This window comes from Martes martes, assembly GCF_963455335.1.
Source record: "Martes martes genome assembly, chromosome: 6".
Taxonomy (NCBI): Eukaryota; Metazoa; Chordata; class Mammalia; order Carnivora; family Mustelidae; genus Martes; species Martes martes.
Window position 1 is genome coordinate 87414045 of NC_137893.1, and position 21037 is coordinate 87435081.

The 21037-nt window shown below is 38.4% G+C and overlaps 1 protein-coding gene across 12 annotated transcripts in view; it reads left to right on the forward strand.

Moving 5' to 3' along the window:
• NFYA (nuclear transcription factor Y subunit alpha) overlaps window positions 1–21037 on the forward strand; it is a 28142-nt gene that overhangs the window by 3867 nt on the left and 3238 nt on the right. Inside the window, exons 2-9 of one of the 12 annotated variants that reach the window (XM_080806727.1) lie at window positions 3072–3219; window positions 4783–4869; window positions 7872–8018; window positions 14272–14403; window positions 14594–14699; window positions 16408–16574; window positions 17654–17827; window positions 18648–18749. In XM_080806727.1, coding sequence (XP_080662853.1) covers window positions 3145–3219; window positions 4783–4869; window positions 7872–8018; window positions 14272–14403; window positions 14594–14699; window positions 16408–16574; window positions 17654–17827; window positions 18648–18749 — 990 coding nt within the window. In that variant the 5' untranslated portion in view covers window positions 3072–3144. The remainder of the gene's footprint in view (window positions 1–3071; window positions 3220–4782; window positions 4870–7871; window positions 8019–14271; window positions 14404–14593; window positions 14700–16407; window positions 16575–17653; window positions 17828–18647; window positions 18750–21037) is intronic. The other 11 variants (XM_080806723.1, XM_080806730.1, XM_080806729.1 and 8 more) reach the window with 11 other exon arrangements.

Here is a 21037-nt window from a genome sequence, read left to right on the forward strand (position 1 = left end):
AATTTTTTAAATCAACTTTATTGAGATATAGTAAGACACAAAAGGTAATCATTTTAAGTGTTCATTTTGATGAACTTAGGTTTACCTATGCGACCACTGCCATGATAAAAATATATAAAACGTATTCATCACCCCAGAAAGTTTCAGGTGCTCTATCCTAATCAACTTCCCACCCCTATCCTCCCCTGCCTTTCCAGTCCCAGGGAACCACTGACCTGCTTTCTGTCCCTAGCTCATGTCAGGGTCCTGGGATCAAGCCCTGCATTGGGCTCTCTGCTCAGCAGGGAGCCTGTTCCCCACCCCACCCCCCTACCCCCCGACTGTTGCTTTGCCTACTTGTGATCTCTCTCTCTCTCTCTGTCAAATGTCTGCTGCTTTTTAAGTTTCATGTAAATGGAATCACTTACGCTCTTTTGTTACCATGATCCTTAATTCTTTAATTTTATTAGTTTACAAACATAAATACATTGTACTGAAGTTAGAGACAAGATAGATTAGGGAAGACCATTTACTTCCCTGGCAGAGCCAATTAGTGTTGCTGAAAACTTGATTTCTGTACTGTTCCAGAACCTCAGGAGCCGACTTAGTCAACTGGTTCCGAAGAGAACTGGTGTAAAAATCAAAGTCATTTTGTCAGTATGCAATGAGAAATAACAAGTTCATTTGTGTTGCTGATCATATTTGGTTTCTGTTGGCGTATCTGTATGTAAATCCAAATTATAGTTAGATAGTTGCTTGGTGAGCATTCCATCAGAGCAAGGGTAGTGAGTTAGAGAACCATATGGCCACAGAACAGCATGCAGTGATGGCACAGTCATCCTGTCACTTATTTATGGCTCTTACACTCTTACTCTGCATACCATTTTGGTGATGAGTAATAAGCTATACACGTATTTTAGTATAAAAATTTTCAGACATACAATAAAGTTGAAAGAATTTTACAATAAACACCAGCATATACCCATCACCTAGCATCTCCTGTTAACACTGTACCATATTTGATTTATCAGGTATCTCTATCCGTTCATATATCAATCCATCTTATTTTTTGATGCATTTCAGGGTGAATTTTAGACCTAAATATACTTCTTCCTAAATACTTGCACATGCACTTGAATATATTTTTATTTCTCTCACACCATATTGAGACAGTTTACAAGTGATTAGTCTCATCTACCATGTGTGATTTTATGGAGAGTAGTGCATTTCTTTGCTGACATAATGTGCAGTTCATTTTAGCTCACATAACTTTATCATTCAAATTTTAGAATTTGTGAAGGCCTGGAGAAAAATTGGGGGTGAAGATTTATCTACATTTTGATTATATATACATGTACCTTTCTCATACTTCCAAGGTGAATTACCCTTTGATGGTAATTGGTATAATTTTGGTAGTTGGTATAATTTTAAATTTTTGGAGTCAAGTTTATCTAAGGTTCTCAAGTACCGTTTCTATTTATCTAATAGTGTCCTTATTTTTAAAAAGTCTTTAAGTGAGCAGGATTAATTTGACCAAGGCCTGAATATTTGATAATATTTAGGGACTTCTTTTCTAATGTTTGAAATTTTACTATAGAAACGATATTGTGACATGATGGTAATGACAAAGGAAGAGTCCTTCCTCTTTAGAGATAAAGATAGAATTTTGGAATAACAGCGGCGCCTGAGTGACTCAGTTGTTAGGTGTCTGCCTTCAGCTCAGGTCATGATCCCAGGGTCCTGGGATCGAGCCCCATGTCTGGCTCCCTGCTCAGCAGGAAGCCTGCTTCTCCCTCTCCCACTCCCACTGCTTGTGTTCCCTCTCTCGCTGTGTCTCTCTCTGTCAAATAAATAAAATCTTTTTTAAAAAAAAAGAATTTTGGAAGAATACGGTTTCTGGTATTTACTTTAAAATAATTCAGGGGTGGGTAGAAAGTAGATGAGGTGTGTAAAACAGGATTGACCATGGGGTAAGTGTTGGAGATGGCTGTGGGGGCTCATTAATGATGTTCTCAGTACTCTTTTTTTTTTTTTTTTAAGATTATTTATTTATTTAGAGAGCATGCATGCTCACACATAAGCAAAGGGAGGGGCAGAGGGAGAGAATCTTCTTTAGATTTATTTAGAGAGAGCGTGTGTACTAATGTGGGTAGGGACAGAAGGAAAGGAAGAGAGAATCTTAAGCAGACTTCATGCTGTACATGAAGCCCAAAGCAGGGCTTGACTTCACGACCCTAAAATCACGAGTCTGACACTTAACTGACTGAGCCATCTAGGCCGCTCCTATCACTGTTCTTGCATAGGTTTGGAAATTGCCATTAAAAAAGTGTTAAAATTATATAATAAAGGTTAGGATAGAATTAGGTCTATTAGGTAGGCATTTAAATGTAAGAGTAGGGGAAACTTAAATTCTTTCTAGAGAAACTTGTAGCCTTAATATGTCATGTAAAATTTTTCCTTTTATTTATAAACATCATTTTTGCCATTAAGTATAGCCTTTTATTTCTTGCTCTGGATTAAAATGCAAATTCCTAAACCTTCACTTGAGCTTTCTTAATACTACTTAATGGAGATTTTGATAAGCAAAATGGTTAACTTCAGGTCTGGGTAATTTCCTTACTAAATAATAAGCCATGAAAGTTTACACTGCAGACCATGTGTAGCGAAGAACTAGAGTAACACATTCGGTATTTTATTGGCAGGCAGCAAGAATGTGCTACAAAATAAACTGTTTATCTTCTAAGATACACGTGCAGACCTTAAAACCAGTGTTAAATAGGCCTTGTAAAAACGTGATATTGTGGTTTCATGAGTATTTCTAAATTTGAAATGTTCCCCTGGTAGTATTGAAGGTAAGGCTGCCAATCAGAAATGACTAAAAGCACTTTGAAGACATGTGAAATGGCATTATGGTATTGTTGGCCTGAGTGTGCCTTGTAATCCTAGTTACAAATGATGTCAAAAATGAACGTTTCCTGTTCTCTTACCCTGTTTACTTTCTAATAAAGCACAGCATTAAGTTATCAATGTTAATCATCTGGCAAGGCTTTTATTAACAATCTCACTTAGTTTCTTTCCAACCCTTCTAATAGGAGTGCATTTCGCAGTCTTCTAGGATCTCCTGAGTGAAACTCACTGTGGACAGGATTCTAACTTGGAGGGATCATGGAGCAGTATACAGCAAACAGCAATAGTTCGACAGAGCAGATTGTTGTGCAGGCTGGACAGATTCAGCAGCAGGTATGGAAGTACAACTGCTTTAAACAGCACAGCTTTGGAGCACCACTCAAGTGGGGAATTATTTAGAGGTCCCAGATCTTACGAATAATGGGTCTGGTGACTTGTGCCGGAAACCTTTTTGAAGATTGGATGTGCTGGGATTTTTCTCATGAGCTCTGTGTTCAGTCCATGACAACATAGAATTTGCTCTTCTCAGGAGTCTGGTGTAATACTGAATTAATTGCCCATTTCATTTTGCTTAAAGTCAAAACCTGGTCTGTTCTCAGATGGGAATGTGGAGTTTTTGTGTTGGTTTTTTTTTCTGGATTCAGTTTTGTTGTTTCTCTTCTTGATTAAGCTAGCTTTGTGATCTTTCAAGGCTGTGGCATAGTGATAAACCAAGATAGTCAGCATCCAAGAAATCCACTGTTCTTTGATTTGATCCGTCACGGTGCTTATTCTGAAAAGCTGTAGTTCAACGTGAGGTTAATACTTAGCCCCTCTTACGAATAAGCACTTACTAGAAAGGAATCCCCTGTTGGTTTATTCCTTGATAAGATAGATTGCTTTTTTAGATTTATACAGAGATTATATTTAGTGATGCTCTTTACTAGCTTTTTATTTTAGTAAAAGTTTACTTGTGTTTCTCCCTAGAAGAAAAGACATTTATTATGCATCTATTTGACCTTAGACCAAGATTGGGGAATGTTTTGTTTCCAAAAGGGAACTTAGAGAATACAGAATAGTAGATGGTAGGGAGTGCAAAGGCTATTTTGATGGTAACTTGTTCCTAGCTAATGATCAAAGGAAGGAGCAACTTTTGATTAAAAGAAAGTAATTATTTAAACTCCTTCGCTGGCTTTTCCTTCCACACGCAGCTGCTGTGTCTCTGGCAGCTTCCTTCAGCTGCCTGCTCGGGGAAGGGGATTCCACAAAGGGCCTTCTATTCACAGAATCGCCCTGATGGATGAAGTCTTCTTCTGTCAGAATTTATCATTAAAGGATATAAAAATTAGGTTAAATCACTGAAAACATTGCTCCTAAGGTAATCCAATTGAGTAGACGTTATCTTAGTTTTGGGCCATGAGAGCAGTGACCAGCATGAAGATGATTTTGGTTCACAGTGATTGCTTCATTCTTCCTATCTGGTGATTACATTTAAGTCCAAGAAATTCTTCACTGTAGCTTCAAAGCTGTAAAAACCTGATAACTTTGTTGTTGTGAACTCAACAATAAAAAATAAAAAAGCGTTAAGATAACTCAAAGCAGAAGGATCAAATGCTTATTTCTGGAAGGAAGGAGTTCATTTAAAAAATTTGTGTTAATGGTGGACGACTATTGTTTTTGAGTCATGGAAATGTGTTTTGAGTTTCACTCTGGGGATAGAGGGCTAATATCTTTGATCCTGCTACCGTGACAAAACAGCTTCAGTATAGGGAGTCTCTACAGTTTTGAAAGTCTTCTTGGGTGGGACTGTTGAAAGAAGATTCCCTCCCTCTCCCACAAGAGGTAAGGTGATCTCATATCTTGAACTCTCCATTTCCTTCCTGACACATTTCAAGCTCTTCCTGTTCCTGTTCTCAGCAGCAGGGTGGTGTCACTGCTGTCCAGTTGCAGACTGAGGCCCAGGTGGCATCCGCCTCAGGCCAGCAAGTCCAGACCCTCCAGGTAGTGGTGCCCTCTCTGATTCTCTGTAAGCCCTGCATGAACTTCTCCTGTCCTCATGTCTGGTGCTTTTTGTGGTAGGATCTCAAGGAGGAATGGCAAAGCCGGTTGCATGTTTTTGATGCTGTTAACTTGTCTTTGAGGCTTATAAGAAAGATTCCAGTTTCCTCATGTTTCATGCCTAGTCGTGTAGCGACCCCAGTGTCAATTTTCTAAAATTGAATTTGGCTGTTGTGTTTCTTTGGGAATACCGGGGAAGGAAATGGTATAAGTGACAGTAAGAAATTCTTAAAAGTGACATCAGAATCTATTTAGATCTCAAGCTTTATGATCAGAATGCACGGTAAAATTCCGATTTGTATTTATCATAGTGGAATAAAAAATAACTAGGGTTAGATTATGTTTTATTTTTATTAAAAGGACAACTCAGCTGCAGAATAATCCTTTACTTTGCAAGGTTTATCTGATCAGTGAATCTTGTTAATCTCTTAGCTGTTGCCTTTTCACTACCTTTCCTGAGGAAACCATGTCCAGTTTTATTACTACATTTGCAAAGATTACTATATATCTCTTCCTCAGACAGAGGTGGAATATGCTTTCTATAAATCTTAGGTGTTACAGTCTATAAGAATTCTTAACTAGAGCAGTTCCCTAACATTATGTATTGCCAAGCTAAATACCCTAATTTGGGGTTATATTTTGGCCAGTGCCTATGTAAAAATGAGAGTAAAAGCCCAAGTTTTTTCTGTGTCTGTGGGTTACTATGATGAAAATGACTCCTCCATTGAATGGAAATGATTCAGAGTAGGACTTAGAATGTAGAACTGGCATCTTACTTCAGTGCTGCGAAACACCTGGCAGTTACCTGCCCCTCATCGTAATCATTTCAGCCCTATCCACACACTTGCCACGTGTAGTGCCTGATGGTAATATGCAGTCAGTTCTGGACATAAATTAGGCTGAAAAAATGCTGAGCTTATAGGTACTCCTAAATATGTTCAAATCTCAGAGTTCAACAGCTTGTTCTTCATGTTTTTCATGCTTGCTTCATCTTATTGATATATAAAACAGTATTGTCATTAACCACTTATGGAATGGGAATGTAACATGCTCTTAACTGTATGGCTTCTTGTCTGATGCATGTGTCCTTGTAATCATTCATATGTTGTAAACACAGTGGGCTCTTGGAGTCTCAAATGGTTTATCATGTATACATTTAGCGTGTCTGTGAGGGGAGAAGTTCAAGATGATGGGTAGCCAGAAACTTAAGAACAGTTGGGCTTTAAAATTTATGTTTCTTACTTATGTAGATTTTATTTAAAAGAAATGGAAACACTTTATGTAAATGATGAAAACCTTTCCTCTAGGGGTCTCATTATTTTGGAGAATTTTTAATCCTTCTTTCAGTTACTCATTTAATAAATATTCAGAACAATCCTTTCTGATGGAGTATATGCAAACATTGGTGTAGCAAAGGGAATTTAATTTGATAAGGAAGGGAGAAAGCATGAGAGAATCAGATTGTAAAGTCCTTTAAAAAGTAAAGGGGAATTTCTCAATGAACAGTTTATGAAACTTAGGATTTAAATGTTCCTAAAGATTCTGATGCATTTGGTGGTGGTGATGGTGGTGGTGAGGAAGAGGGCACCTTAATATCTAATCTATTCATCTAGGGAAGACTGACCTTTTAACCAATTACTGTTATTTGAACATACTTTTCAAGGGAATTAAGAATTTAGAATTAGAACTCATATTTTAGTCATATGAATATTCTTGTGTTCTGTTACAAATAATTCCTCAAAACAAGGACAGAATCTGAAAATGAAAATTTTGGACTTACAGCTATTCTTTTGGACATTCCATTTCATTTCTAACATGGCTTGTTTTTTTGGCTTTCGGAATGCAGTCAGTTAGCTAGGTGTTTGGGTTTTTTGTGTGTGGGGGGGGGTTTTTTTGTTTGTTTTTTAATTTTTTTTTTTAATCTATTTATTTGAGAGAGAGATATGACAAGTAGGCAGAGAGAGAGGGGGAAGCAGGCTCCCCGCTGAGCAAAGAGCCCGATGCGGGGCTCGATCCCAGGACCCTGAGACCATGACCTGGGCCGAAGGCAGAGGCCCAACCCACTGAGCCACCCCGGCGCCCCTAGCTAGGTGTTTTTTATATTGGGATTTAAGATGTTACAGAGCATGTGTAATGCCCTGGTTTCTAAAGTAGTCTGTTAATTCATAGGAGCGTGAAAGTTGGGAGTTTTTTCGTATACTTGAGTGTATTAATTCCCATATTTATCACTGTTTCTTTTAAAACTAAAACAACTATGCAGATGTTGGAGGGTCCAGTGTGAGGAATTCACCAAAGAGCTTGAAAACTGATCAGAAAATATTTCTAGGCCTTCCCTAGTGGGCTCTTGAAACAACCATAGTACTAGAATTCCCAGAGTGATATAGAGAATAAAAGTTGTATATTTCATTTATGCTTGAGAGACTATAGGGAGAAAGGGTCTTCCGCATAAGCTTCCAGAGCTGCTTGCTACCCATCCTTCTGGAGTCATTGCTGGGTGGTTTGATTTATTTCTTCCAGGTTATGTAGAATTTGCACTCACCCACCATCACCACCATCAGCCTTCCCTCTCATTGCCTCCTCTCCAGCCTTTACTAGAAACTATACCTGAATGTTAGTCCCAAAAGGCACATAGTCTGGATGTTTTGATTAAGTGCTTCTCATGGATTTAGCCTGTATTTGATGACAAATGCCTTATATCTGTTGAGACTTCCTCAAGACCCTGGATATACTTCATTATATCTGACCTTAAAGTGTTCAACTTGGCGTTTAGTCACAGAGCATTTTTAAAGAAGATAACTTGAAGACAGGGACTTGAGACTTACTTCCTTAGTGTCTCTTCTACCTTTTCCCCCTCTCCCAAGGCAGCAGAATAGTTCCAGTGATTATCTTTGGTAAAAACCATTTTGTGTCTTATGTTATTTCATCGTTCTTATCTTATTTCCTTCTAGGTTCAGGGGCAGCCATTAATGGTACAGGTCAGTGGAGGCCAATTAATCACATCAACTGGCCAGCCCATCATGGTCCAAGCTGTCCCTGGTGGACAAGGTCAAACCATCATGCAAGTACCTGTGTCTGGGACTCAGGGTTTACAGCAGGTGAGCAATGCAAAAAAATGTTCAGACAGAATATCAGAGTAACAGAGTAGAGGTTTTAAAGAAGAGCTTGTTAGAAACTGTTTGACTATTGATTTGGCATTTAATCATTTGCCACCCTACATTCACAAAATTAGTCAATTTTCTACTTTTGTACCACCAGTGACAAAAGAATTAAAGAAATTGGGACATCTCTGGTAAGGACTAAAATGTTAGGTATGATCTTGAATCAGTATATAAAGAATACAAAAAGATGAGAGTCTAGTTTATTAGAAGTAATTCATTGGTTTGATCTTTGGAACTTCTGGCAACTGAGGGAATTTATCGTGTGCCTTGGAAATTAACTGTTCTTGGTCAGGAATGTTATTTTTTCATTACTTGCTAGATAATCCAAATTATAAATTACTTGGAAAAAAATGAAAGGAAATCTGAAAATGAAAATTTTGGACTTGTAGCTATTCTTTTGGACGTGCCATTTCATTTCTAACATGGCTTGTTTTTTTGGCTTTCAGAATGCAGTCAGTTAGCTAGGTGTTTTTATATTGGGATTTAAGATGTTACAGAGCACGTATAATGCCCTGGCTTCTGAAGTAGTCTGTTTACTTGTCGGAGCTTGAAAGTTGGGAGTTTTTTGGTACACTTGAGTGTATTAAAAGAATAGCTACAAGTCCAAAATTTTCATTTTCAGATTTCCTTTCATTTTTTTCCAAGTAATTTATAATTTGGATTATCTAGCAAGTGATGAAAAAAAAAATGCTTCAGTCCAAACCCATCACACACACCTAAAGCTGTACTTAGAGCAAAATGTGTAACCCTTAAATACTTGTTTTTTTCTAAGATTTTATTTATTTGCCAACAGAGCATAAGCAAGGGGATCAGCAGGCTGAGGGAGTGGGAGAAGCAGATTCCCTGCTGAGCAGGGAGCCTGACATGTGGCTCAGTCCCTGGACCCTGGGATCATGACCTGAACGGAAGGCAGACACCTAACTGACTGAGCTATGCAGGCACCCCAATACTTTTATTTTAAAAGAACTGAAAAATGAATGGTATTTCCATTACAAAGTTAGAGAAAGGAAGAAAGAACAAAATGAGCAAAAAAGTAGGTTAAAATTAATGAAGTAGAAAATTAACAAAAATGTAGAAAGGGTAAATAAAGGCAGATTCTGTAAACAGACCAGTAAAGTGCTTGGGTAAATCCACTGGAAAGACTGATTCAGAAACAGAAAACAAAGGTAAAATAAGACCTGCAGCTCGGTAGCGTCAGATTTGTAAAAACTAGAGGGATTTTTTTATTGAGTGGTAAAAATTAAAAAGAGTTTATGTCCAAAGCTATAATAGATGTAGAGAAAAGGAAACATTATTATTGGTAATTTCAAATTCCGAAGGCATCTCACTATTAAATATATAAACATTAACCTTTGCTCTTTCTGCCCCACTTCTGAGAATCTGTTGTGTAAGAAGAAAAGCACCCGCATACAGGGAAAAATGTGCAAAAACATTGCAGCATTGTACTAGAAAAAAAAATGTAAGCTATATGTCCATTCCATCAGTAAGGATAAAGAAATTGTTGAATACATCATACTCTATGTGTTCACATATGGAGCATTTTGTCCTTATTAAAAAGGATGAGGGATAATAGATATTGAAGTATTTTTAGTGAAAAATAATTTGCAGAGAATTATATACTATGTGATTTCTGTAATGAATAGCCAAACACTCGTGGGTATATATGTTTATGTGCATAGAGGCAGGGGCAAGGGAGAACTATTAACTTTCTAGTGTATCTGTATTTTGTTTTAACAGTTAAAACGATCCCAATGATTTAGTTATTCTGGAGGAATTTAATAGAAGTTGGAAAACCCAGCCATGATCACACTACTTGATAAATCTAAATTAATTTTTATATAAACCCTTGTAATTTTATGTATACTTTCCTTGCAAAGTGTATTCTGGGATTTTTTGTTTGTTTTGCTTTATTTTTGTTTTTGTGTTTCTATAGGTAAGATCACTATAAATGTATTTGAGTGTGATTGCTTTATTTTCCAGTTGAATTCTTAGAGTAATTTCTTTGGAGTGGAGGGATTGCTTGAGCAAAGGATAAGATCATTTTTAAGGCCGTTGGCATATTTTTGCCAAGATAGAGTTGTAGTTAGGATTAAAAATAGCTTCCACATTGCTCTATGCATAAATGTATGAGGCTTTAAATATATTTTTTGTGTGTGTTTGCCGCAGTGTTGTACTGCTGTTTCATTTCTGTCCTTCCCATTGCCTCCTCTCCAACCCCTCCTTGCCAGGCCTTCCTCTCCACTGTTGAGTAGAAATGGTATAATGCTAGGAACTGTGTACTGTGAATGCAGTGACCTGACTTCATTCCCAGGTCTGCCATTAAACAGGATTTCTAATCCTGGCCAAGTCATTTGATTGTCAGTGTTCTCTTCCAGAAATGCATTTTATATCAGGTGATGTTTAGGATTCATTCCAGCTCTGAATTCTATGATTTTATGGGGAATTTTTTGGCCTTTAAGAGACTTTGAAAGGGTTATTTATTTCATTCCCTTCCCTCCAAGTAGGACTCTAAGTAATCAAACCACTCTGGAGAAATTCTTTTCTGTTAACATATATAAAGCTCTAGGTATGATTCCTTAGCTTCCCTTAAAATGCTTAAGGTTTCAATCCCTTTTTATTAGAGATTGCTTCTCATTAGTGTTTTTTGAATAACTATATCTTTTAGAACAGTACTCCTTAACCTTTTTTTGAATTGCATGCTCTATTTTAGAATTCCATTGAAACCTGTATCCCCTTAGAAAAGGTACAGATGTTCAGATACATACTAAATTTGTGTTTAATTTTAAATTAAGGTCCCTGGCTTTTAATAAGGATAGTGGAACCAAAGTAGACAGTGAAGAAATAAATGCAGGAATATTGGAAGCTAATGTATAATTAAAAATAGTATAAAATACCAGTGAAGAAGTGGTATAAGAATGACCTAGAAAAAGAAAACATGGTATCTATCTCATACTCTATACTTGGTAGATTTACAGTATAAACATAAACAAACATACTTGGAAACGGTGAGATTTTATTTACAGGAGAATATTCTTTATGTTGTGGAGTAGAGAAGGGTTTTTTAAAGAAATAAAAACAAAATTTATGTGACTACTTCAAAATAAAAATGTATATACATCAAAATATAAATAAAAGACATGGTACAGATAAGCAGGGGATACTTTCAACACACATAATTTGGTTTGTGTCCAAAATACATAATGTTATGTACTGATATGAAAATAACAATGAACAAAGAATATGAATAGATGGAAAAGGAAATCCAAATGACTGATAGCAGGTATCCCTTGCTGTTTGAAACTCAGGAAATAGAATCAGATAACTAAATAAATATGTTTACTTCTTTATGTATTTGCCACTACTTTCTCAGTGCCAACTATGACCTAAGTATTTGGAAAAAGTAGTTAAGAAGACCTAGATAGAGGATTCTGGGAAGGTGGTAGAGCAGGACATTCCAGGAATCTTTCTCCCGACCCTACGCAATAATCGCACTGGCAGTGTCTATCTGATACAAACTATTTTGGAACTCTCCAGTCTGCTGAAAGCTTTTTACTTATAGGGGGAGACATAGACTTATAGTGAAGATAATTTCAGTAAGTTTGAGTTCTTAGCGCAATAGCAGCTACCCAGCAGCCTAGCAGGTAGCTGCACACAGGTCTTAAAGAAACCTCTGGGAAGCTTATAGGAGCCAAGATGAACAAAATAGATGCCATCCTCTAAAATCAGGGATCACTGATTGCTACTTCTGATCAGAGGTGCAGACAAAGGAGGAGGCAGCCTATGTCGTCACACCTTATCCCTCTGTTGTATAAGTCCTTCTCCCTCTAGCTGAAGTGACCGCTAGGGAATTTTTTAAAAGCCAGCACCCTTTCCTGCCCCCTTCATTTTTCTCTTTTCCCCTTTTTGAGAGCTTAACTTTAGACTCTAGGACACTCAAAAGAAGTTGAATATTTGGAAAAATTAGAAAAGGACTACACATACTCGGGGACAGTCACAGGCTCAGAAAAGGCCTTGGGTTTATGCCTTAGGCTGATTTTTTTGGCACAGAGACTGCCTACAGCAATCAAAACAATAACCGCAAATCCCAGGGAAGGGAAATAATTTGATTTCCACAGCTACTACATTATTTGACTTAATATGCAGTTTCCAACAAAAGTCATAAGGCCTACAAAGAAACAGGAAAGTGTGGCCCATTCAGAGGAAGAAATTAATCTAGAAACTGTCCTTTTAAAAAATAGATTTACTATAAGACAAACATTTTAAAAATATCCTAAAGAACTACAAGAAGATGTTGGAAAAGTCAGGGAAGCAATGTATGAACAAAATGGAAAAACCTATAAAGAGATAGAAAACTTGAAAAGAAATTGCGGCACTGATAAGTACGATAATGAAAATGAAAAATTGACTAGAAAGATTCAGAGCAAATTTGAACAGATAGAAGAAAGAATTGATGAAGGTAAGGCAGTGGAAGTGATTGGATCTGAGGAACAGAAAAAAAAAAAACATTGGAAAGAAGTGAACTGTGAGTCCACTATCGAGTGTGCCAACACATGCATTGTGGGAGTCTCAGAAAAGTGCAGAGAGAATATTTGAAGAAATGGCTGAAAATTTCCCAAATCTGTTGAAAGACATGAAGGTGAACTCAGAGACCCACAGCAAGACACATAACCATTAAACTTTTGGAAGCCACAAATAGAGAATCTTGAAAGCACCAAGAGAAAAGTGATTTACAGGGGATCCTGAGTAAGATTGTTAGCAGATTTCTCATCAGAAATTTTGGAGGCCAGAAGGCAGTGACTGATATATTCGGAGTGCTAATAGAAAATAAACATAGGGGCACTTGGGCAACTCAGTCTGTTAAGCATCCAACTCTTGATCTCAGCTCAGGTCTTGATCTCAGGGTTGTGAGGTGAAGCTACACTGGGCTCCATGATGGTTGTGGGGCCTACTTTAAAAAAAAAAAAAAATCAGTGGGGCACCTGGGTAGATTAGTCAGTTAAGTGTCTGTCTTCAGCTCATTGATGCAAGAGTCCCCCCCTTAAAATACTAGCAAACCCAAATCCAGAGCATATTAAAAATTACACACTATGATCAAATGGGATATATTCCCAGTTCAAAGATGCTTCCACATAGTAAAATTGATCAATGTAATACATTACAGTAACAGAATAAAGGGGGAAAACACTCTAGTCTGTTGAAATAACACTCAGATCAAACTTGCAAAAAGATAGAATGTATTATTTATGGGAAACTTCTAAACTAAAACCTATAGATAGGTTTTTATGGGTAGACATGTGTAAAATGCTCTGTGAGGATGATCACATTTTAATACAGTGAATAATTTTTAGATGGGAAGGGAATGTTAAATGAAGCAAATACGGCAGTTAATTTGTGAAATCTGAGTGGTGACTGCATGGGTTTCTAATATGATAGTCTCAATTTTTCTGTATGTTTAAAGCTTTTGTATATACATATTTATGGAATAACTTTTTTTTTCAAGATTTTATTATAGGGAGCATTAGATAGACAAGAACAGAGGGAATGGTATGATGAATCTCTACCACCCAGCTTCAACATTTATCAAAACATAATCAGTCTGGGCACCTGGGTGGCTTAGTGGGTTAAGCTGCTGCCTTCGGCTCAGGTCATGATCTTAGGGTTCTGGGATGAGTCCCTCATCTGGCTCTCTGCTCAGCAGGGAGCCTGCTTCCCCCCGTCTCTCTCTCTCTGCTTACTTGTGATCTCTCTCTGTCAAATAAATAAAATCTTTAAAAAATAATAATAATAATCAGTCTTCTAGTTGCACCTGTATTCCCTTACTCTCTTCAAGAATTATTTTGAATATATATATAATATTCTTTTATCTATGAAAAATACTTCACAACATGTTTTTAATGAATATGTTTTTAAAATATATATAACCAGGCAGGCATGGTTATATATCATCTTTTTGAAAACTGACTTTGATTCCTTAAAATCATCCTATATCTAGACAGCAGCCAAAGTTCCCCCATTGTTTCATGAATGGAAAACAACTTACACCTAATTTATAATAAAGAGCAGAACAAGATTCTTTTTTTCCTCTTCAGAGCCTTTCTTGCTTTCTAGAGGAACTTGGGTACCTAATACTCCAGGACTGTAAGAAACCAGTGCCAGCAGGGTACTAACTTTTCTGTGTTCTCTTGCACAGATACAGTTGGTCCCACCTGGACAGATTCAGATCCAGGGTGGACAGGCTGTGCAGGTACAGGGCCAGCAGGGCCAGACCCAGCAGATCATCATTCAGCAGCCCCAGACAGCAGTCACTGCTGGCCAGACCCAGGTAATTCCCATTATCTCTCTTAACCCAAGAGCATAACTGATTGGGAAGGGTCAGACAGCTGAGCCAAACATTTCACGGGTATAGAAGTGGGGAGGAAACTCATAGAAAATGTTATTTTCTTTTCTTAAAAAGAATGGTCCTTTGTGGTAGCTTTGGAATCTATTAAATTGTCATGATTTCTGTACTTCAGACCCAGCAGCAGATTGCTGTCCAGGGACAGCAAGTGGCACAGACCGCCGAAGGGCAAACCATTGTCTATCAGCCAGTGAATGCAGATGGCACCATTCTACAGCAAGGTAAGTGTGCCTGTGCATTTCTGTAGGTCTTTGGGGGGCATCTTTTTTATTCTTTGAGTAAATGACTGCTCCACAAATTTTGTGACCTCCACACAACATACTTTTTTTTTTTTTTAAGATTTTATTTATTTGACAGACGGAGATCACAAGTAGGCAGAGAGGCAAGCAGAGAGAGAGGGGGGAGGCAGGCTCCCTGCTGAGCAGGACCCTGGGATCATGACCTGAGCCGAAGGTGGAGGCTTTAACCCACTGAGCCACCTAGGTGCCCCACACACAACATATGTTTGAATAACAAAATTTTTTCTAAATCTCCATTGTTGTTTTCTTATCATTCATACAAGTGTAGGTAACATTTGTAGGCAATCCTACAGTGGTTGTTAAAAGACTGTCCCTAGGAATTATAGAAGCTTGAACCTCTTTGGGGGAAAAAATGTTTCTAAATAGAAGATTGGAAATACAGTTTCGTTATTGGTAATGGAAGAAACAGATGAGAAGTCAAGTTAGCATTTAGTGTTGTTGCTACCTACAGGGTTTTGTTTTTTTTTCTTTTTTCTGGTCTACTTTATTATTAGTTTTTTCCCAAAAGACTTATTATATGCCCACTATGTATGCAGCACTTCACTAAGAATTTTCTTCTCAGAGAACCTCTAATCTATTAAGGGAGACACATATGTGACCAAAGAAATGCAGTGCCGAGGCTTTATAGAGGTATGTTCTAGGAATACATAGTACATAAACATAGGAATGATGAAATCTGTTTGACTTGGGAGGAGAATGGACTTCAGAGAAGAGGAGATGGCTCAAACTGAGAGCTTTTGGAAGCCTCTGTCAGATAATTAAATCTGGAAAAGACATCTGAGTCTGTGAGCAAAAGTTTGACTTGTGAGGGGGTACCTGGGTGGATCAAATCAAGTCAGTTAAGCCTCCTTGATTTCAGCTCAGCTCATGATCTCAGGGTTGTGAGATCAAGCCCCAAGTTGGCTCCATGCTAGGCATGGAGCCTGCTTAGGATTCTCTCTTTCCCTCTCTCTCTGCCTGCCCCCACTCACACCCATGCATGCTGTCTCCAAAAAAACAAACAAACAAAAAAAAACAAATAAAAAACAAAAAACCTTTGACTTGTGATTAAAATTTAGCAGTATACAAGCTCCAGTGAGTGCGGTAGGTGTGCTCTCCTGTGATTCAGGAGAAAGCCTGAACAAGATTGAGCCCAGGGCTCAAACAGAAAATGGTGAGCAAATCCATAAGTGGTGCTGATGATAGTTTGGGGCATGGAGTGCTTGGTTTAGCAGGTTGAGTCATTGTCTGTTTAGGATAAACAAATTATAAATTTGTAAAATCTCCATCCTAAACAGATTATTCATATGTACAAAAACAGTGGTATAGCTGAAGTCACACAGACCTCTAGAAGAGGAGGCCTCCAAACTTTCTCACCAGCTATTGAACTGGAATACCTAGGGAAGTATCCACTAGAAGGATAATTTTATCAGAACTGGAATCCAGACAGTGACTAGAATATCAAAGATAGTGATCACTTGGCTTACATGTAGCAAACCACGCAGAGAGTAGGAGAGTGCTTCTCCCTTTGTGCTGTTTAGTATGTTTTTCCAGGGTAAATAAGCGTGTGCCAGATAGAAGAGGGACTAACTGTGTTCCCTTCTTTCTGTGTACCTGTTTTTTGTTTGTTTTATGTTTTATTTTCTTAAAGTTACAGTCCCTGTTTCAGGCATGATCACCATCCCAGCAGCCAGCTTGGCAGGAGCACAGATCGTTCAGACAGGAGCCAATACCAACACAACCAGCAGTGGGCAAGGGACTGTCACTGTGACACTACCAGTGGCAGGCAATGTGGTCAATTCAGGAGGGATGGTCATGGTAAGAAAACGGATTCTTCACCTCACCGTTTCTGTCATTTATCTTTCCATATATCTCTTTGTCAATTTTTTTGGACTTGTAATTTGATGTCTTTCATAAAGCTTGTTGATAATGTTGGCCCCTTGGGGTTGAATTGATCCTTAAGGCATTTACAGAGATCTACTTCTACAAGAAACATTACAATGCATTATAATTCATTCTGAGCCCCTGTTATGTGTTGGGGACTATTCTAGGTGCTAGAGATAGAGCAGAGGATAAACAGATAGTAGAAATGTCTACTTTTGAGTAATCATATTCAGAATTCAAATAATGAAGGCACAGGCTACTAATCTTTGGGAAGTGGGCAATATATTGCCCACAGCGAATGAAATAAAAAGTAAGCTCAAATTCAGATTGCAGTCAGTAAAGAAACCAAAACATGTATGCTATGAATACATTGAGAAGATAGGGAGGAAGAGATGAGTAGTGGGGTAAGTGGAGGCTAAGTCCTCCTGTCCAAAATGGATGGCAGGACACAATACCTAAAATGGGTAAATTAAGAACAAGTAGTAGAAGCCTGTACACACAGGTGGAGGAAGCTACCAGAAGAAACAACACATCCAATTCAAAGTTTTTTAGTTGGGAAGGGAATGGTGCATGGAAACCTGTTACTGGTTTCCTCATATACTTAGTAGAGTGTTTTTAGTTTCAGTGTGCTTAGAAAAATTAGGTTTAAAATTATTTAATAAGTTAAGTAGCTAATTACGTAACTGTAGACATTTTGGTCAACCTACCCCTGTACTATTTCATTGTCTATGATTACTGTTCCTGACCATTAGATGGCAGCAGATTTTTCTAGAAATGGAGTCATAGGTAGACATTGTAGCTCCTGGGTTCCCTATGACAATCCTCTGGAATTTTGATTTAAAATGCAGACCTTGAGTGTAAATGTTCTCCAGGAATCTGTATTTAACTATGTGCTCTATAAAAGCTACTCTTCATAGCATTTAGAAAAAATAATGTAACAGGACTGAGAAGCAGTTCCCTGTGTCCATACTGCGTGCCACTATTTAATAAGCTGTGGTTTTCTTTTTGTGTAGATGGTGCCCGGTGCTGGCTCAGTACCTGCTATCCAAAGAATCCCTCTCCCTGGGGCAGAGATGCTCGAAGAAGAGCCTCTCTATGTGAACGCCAAACAGTACCACCGTATATTAAAGAGGAGGCAAGCCCGGGCTAAACTAGAGGCAGAAGGAAAAATCCCAAAGGAAAGAAGGGTGTGTATAACATTGAAAGAAGGAAGAGAAAGGGCAGGGTTCTACTTTTGAAATGACCTTTTATATGGTTTGTTTCCTTGAGCACCTGCCGAACAATTGAAAGTAAATAGCTATTAGCTTTATATAAGTTAGCATTTGTCATTGCTCTTTGTGGCCACAGCTACCATAACAAAACAGTAACAGGGGCTTAAAAGAGTTTATTTTTTCCCTTACACAAGAGAAATCCAGAGAGAAATTGGCCTGGGCTGGTAGCCCATTTCCACAGTCCTCATGATGCTCTCTCCAGTCTCACTGTTCTGATAGCTTTAGTGTGCCAGTCATAGTCCAGGATGATTGCTTGGGCTCCAGCCTAGGTAGAAAGGGAACAAGAAAGGCACTCTTTCTCAAGGAAACTTTGAAGAAGCTCCATACATCTCATTAGCCGTAACTTAATTACATGGCCACACTTAAGCCTACAAACAAGGCAGGGAAATGCAGGGTTTTGGTTTTTGTGTGTTTTTTACTGAGCAGTCATCTCAACTAAAATTTGGTCTATTAATGAGGTGAAGGAGAGGATGTGTATGGGAAAGGGTAGATAGAGATTGTTGCTACACCTTTGGGAAATCTTTTTTATTTATTATTCGTTTAGCATTCATGTCTTTATGAGAGTTAATATATGGTCAGCTGCTGCCAGTGTTTCCTCCAGAGCTCTCTCTATAATTCAAGGTCATAATTGCCTCTGGCGGCTCTGATGACACCTCTCCTGAACTTCAGAAAATAGAATCTGTGCATGTGATAACTCTGCTGCTTCCGACTAGTACCTTTATTTCTCTGGTTTTAGAAATACCTGCACGAGTCTCGGCACCGTCACGCCATGGCTCGGAAGCGGGGTGAAGGTGGACGGTTTTTCTCTCCAAAGGAAAAGGATAGTCCCCATATGCAGGTAAGTAGAGGATACATTTCATTCTTCTCTTTTTGCCTTGTATTTTCTTGGGAAGAGCATTCAGAGTCCTCTTTTTACTTTCACACCAGAGACTAACTACATTCTCTAAGTTGAATGCAGTGTTGTCTCTCTCAGATTCCTTTTTGCCTTAAAGTACTAAAGGTGTTCAGTCGAGTGCCCTTTCTTCCTTCTCATATTTGCCAGTTACTCCTAGTAATTCCTTCTTATAATTCTCATTTTTCTTGATGTTAAAAGAAAAAGTTTATTGTCTCCTAGTGTAATAGCACAATCATCAGCAGGTAACGCTTAACTGCTACGTGCCAGCCATTACATGAAGCACTTTTGTAAGAACTTTTTTTTCATTGACTCTTTAGAGCAGCCTCAAGCCCCATGAGGTAAGAATTCTTACTTGCATTTTACAGTTGAATCTGAGGTTTAGAGAGATTGAGTAGTTTGCCCAAGGTAAAATACTTAATAAAATGGTGTACCTGAAATTCAAACCCGCTGCAATTCCGGAACTTATTGTAACTGCTGTACTTCAGTGGTTCTTACCTCTGATTCCACTGATTGTACTTACCAGCATTTCTGAGTCAATATATCCAAAAGAAAACTCTTGATTTTTATTCTATTTTTTATCCCTAAACCAGTCATTCAGTAAATGACTTGTCCATCCACCCAGTTGCTGAAGCTTAAATCGTCCAGTTCTTGAAAAAGTCCTCTTGTTTTTACCTCTAAAATAATAATCTGAATTAGTCAACAACATTTCTTTTCCCTTCCAGTTGCCATCAGCCTGAAGAAATCCTTTATCTGCTTCAGTTCATGTAACAGCTGCCTACTGGTGTCCTTTCTTCCATTCTTGTGCTTCTCTAGTCCATTCTTCACATCTTTGTGTGGTCTTCTTAAAATGTGTGTCATCTCACATCATTGTCCTGCTTAAACCCTTCCACTCCTGCCCTTTCCCACTTGCCCTTAGACTAAAATCCAGAGGGCTTATCATGGCCAAAAAGGCATGGGTGCGATCGAGCTCCTGCCTACATCTGGCTTCATTTCCTCCTGTTCATGGTCTTTATGCTCTTGCTGTACTCTTCATTGATCTGTCTCCAGCCATAGGACCTTTGTCTTGAAAATAGCTAATTTATAAAGCGTGACTGTCTTTTATCTTTTAGGTCTTGGTTTAAATCTGAGGCTGGAGCCCAAGTAGGTCTCTTCAATCTCATTATTTTTTCACATCTTCCTCTTCTTTTGAGCATCATAATTGACTTGTTTTGTGTCATTGTTCAGTCAACGTCTCCTTCACTAGACTGTAAGCTGTGTAGAGAGTAGAGGATTGTTTTGTTCTCCGTTGTATTGATTGGACTTAGCATAATACCCAATCCAGAACAAGCACTCGATAAATGTGTGTTGAGTTCATGGTTCCTCCCATTTCCTGCTACTTTATTCTGTGTGACATTGCATCCTACCTGTATTACCGCCAAATCGGTCTTTAGAAGATAGTGCTTTTTTAACCATGTTGGTCCCCTGCTCAAGGATGCATGCTGGTTTTTATTTTTTACTGCATCAGATCCCACACTGTTTCTGTATGACATCTAAGCAGCTTGTCCTCCTCACCTCTTTCAGTGTCCAGCTGGGAATCCTCAGTATTTCCACACAGGAGCACAGACTCCTCTTTCAATGCTGTTAATTCCTTCCTGTAGTCTGGGAGCCCCTCCTTTCTCATTGTTCATGCAGTGTGTGGCTATAGAGTGCCATCTATGGGCATTATGCCAGGAACTCCTGATTCTGTGTGCTAGCAGTAGGATCTTAGTCAAGTTACTCAGGTTCCTTTGGCCTGAGTTCTTTAACCTGTAAAGTAGGCTGCTGTTGATACTTCTTAGGACCATTGTGGGGATTTCATACAGTAAGCCATATTGGGCACTGCTTAGCACATTATCTGGTGCATGGTGAGGGCTATGTTAATGCTGGTTATTATTCTTACTCATTGTTCCAAGACCCTGCTGCAGTCCTGCCACCTCCAGAAATCTTTTAGCTTTTTCTTAGATCACGTCAGTTGATGCTTCAGAGCTTTGGTGTGAAGGAACTGAAGGCAGTTATTGTGGAGTGTTGCAAAAAGCTTCCAAGGACTGATCCCTGTCTTAACACTGCAGGTTTTAAGTGAGAGGGGGCAGGCAGAATTTAGTGAAAAGAAAAGGGAAATAGTTAAGAAATAGTGAAATGAGAGCCAAGAGATTTGGGCATTAGTTCTTGGTTGGGCTGCTGACTAACTTTCTTACTCTAGTCCAGGCAAATCA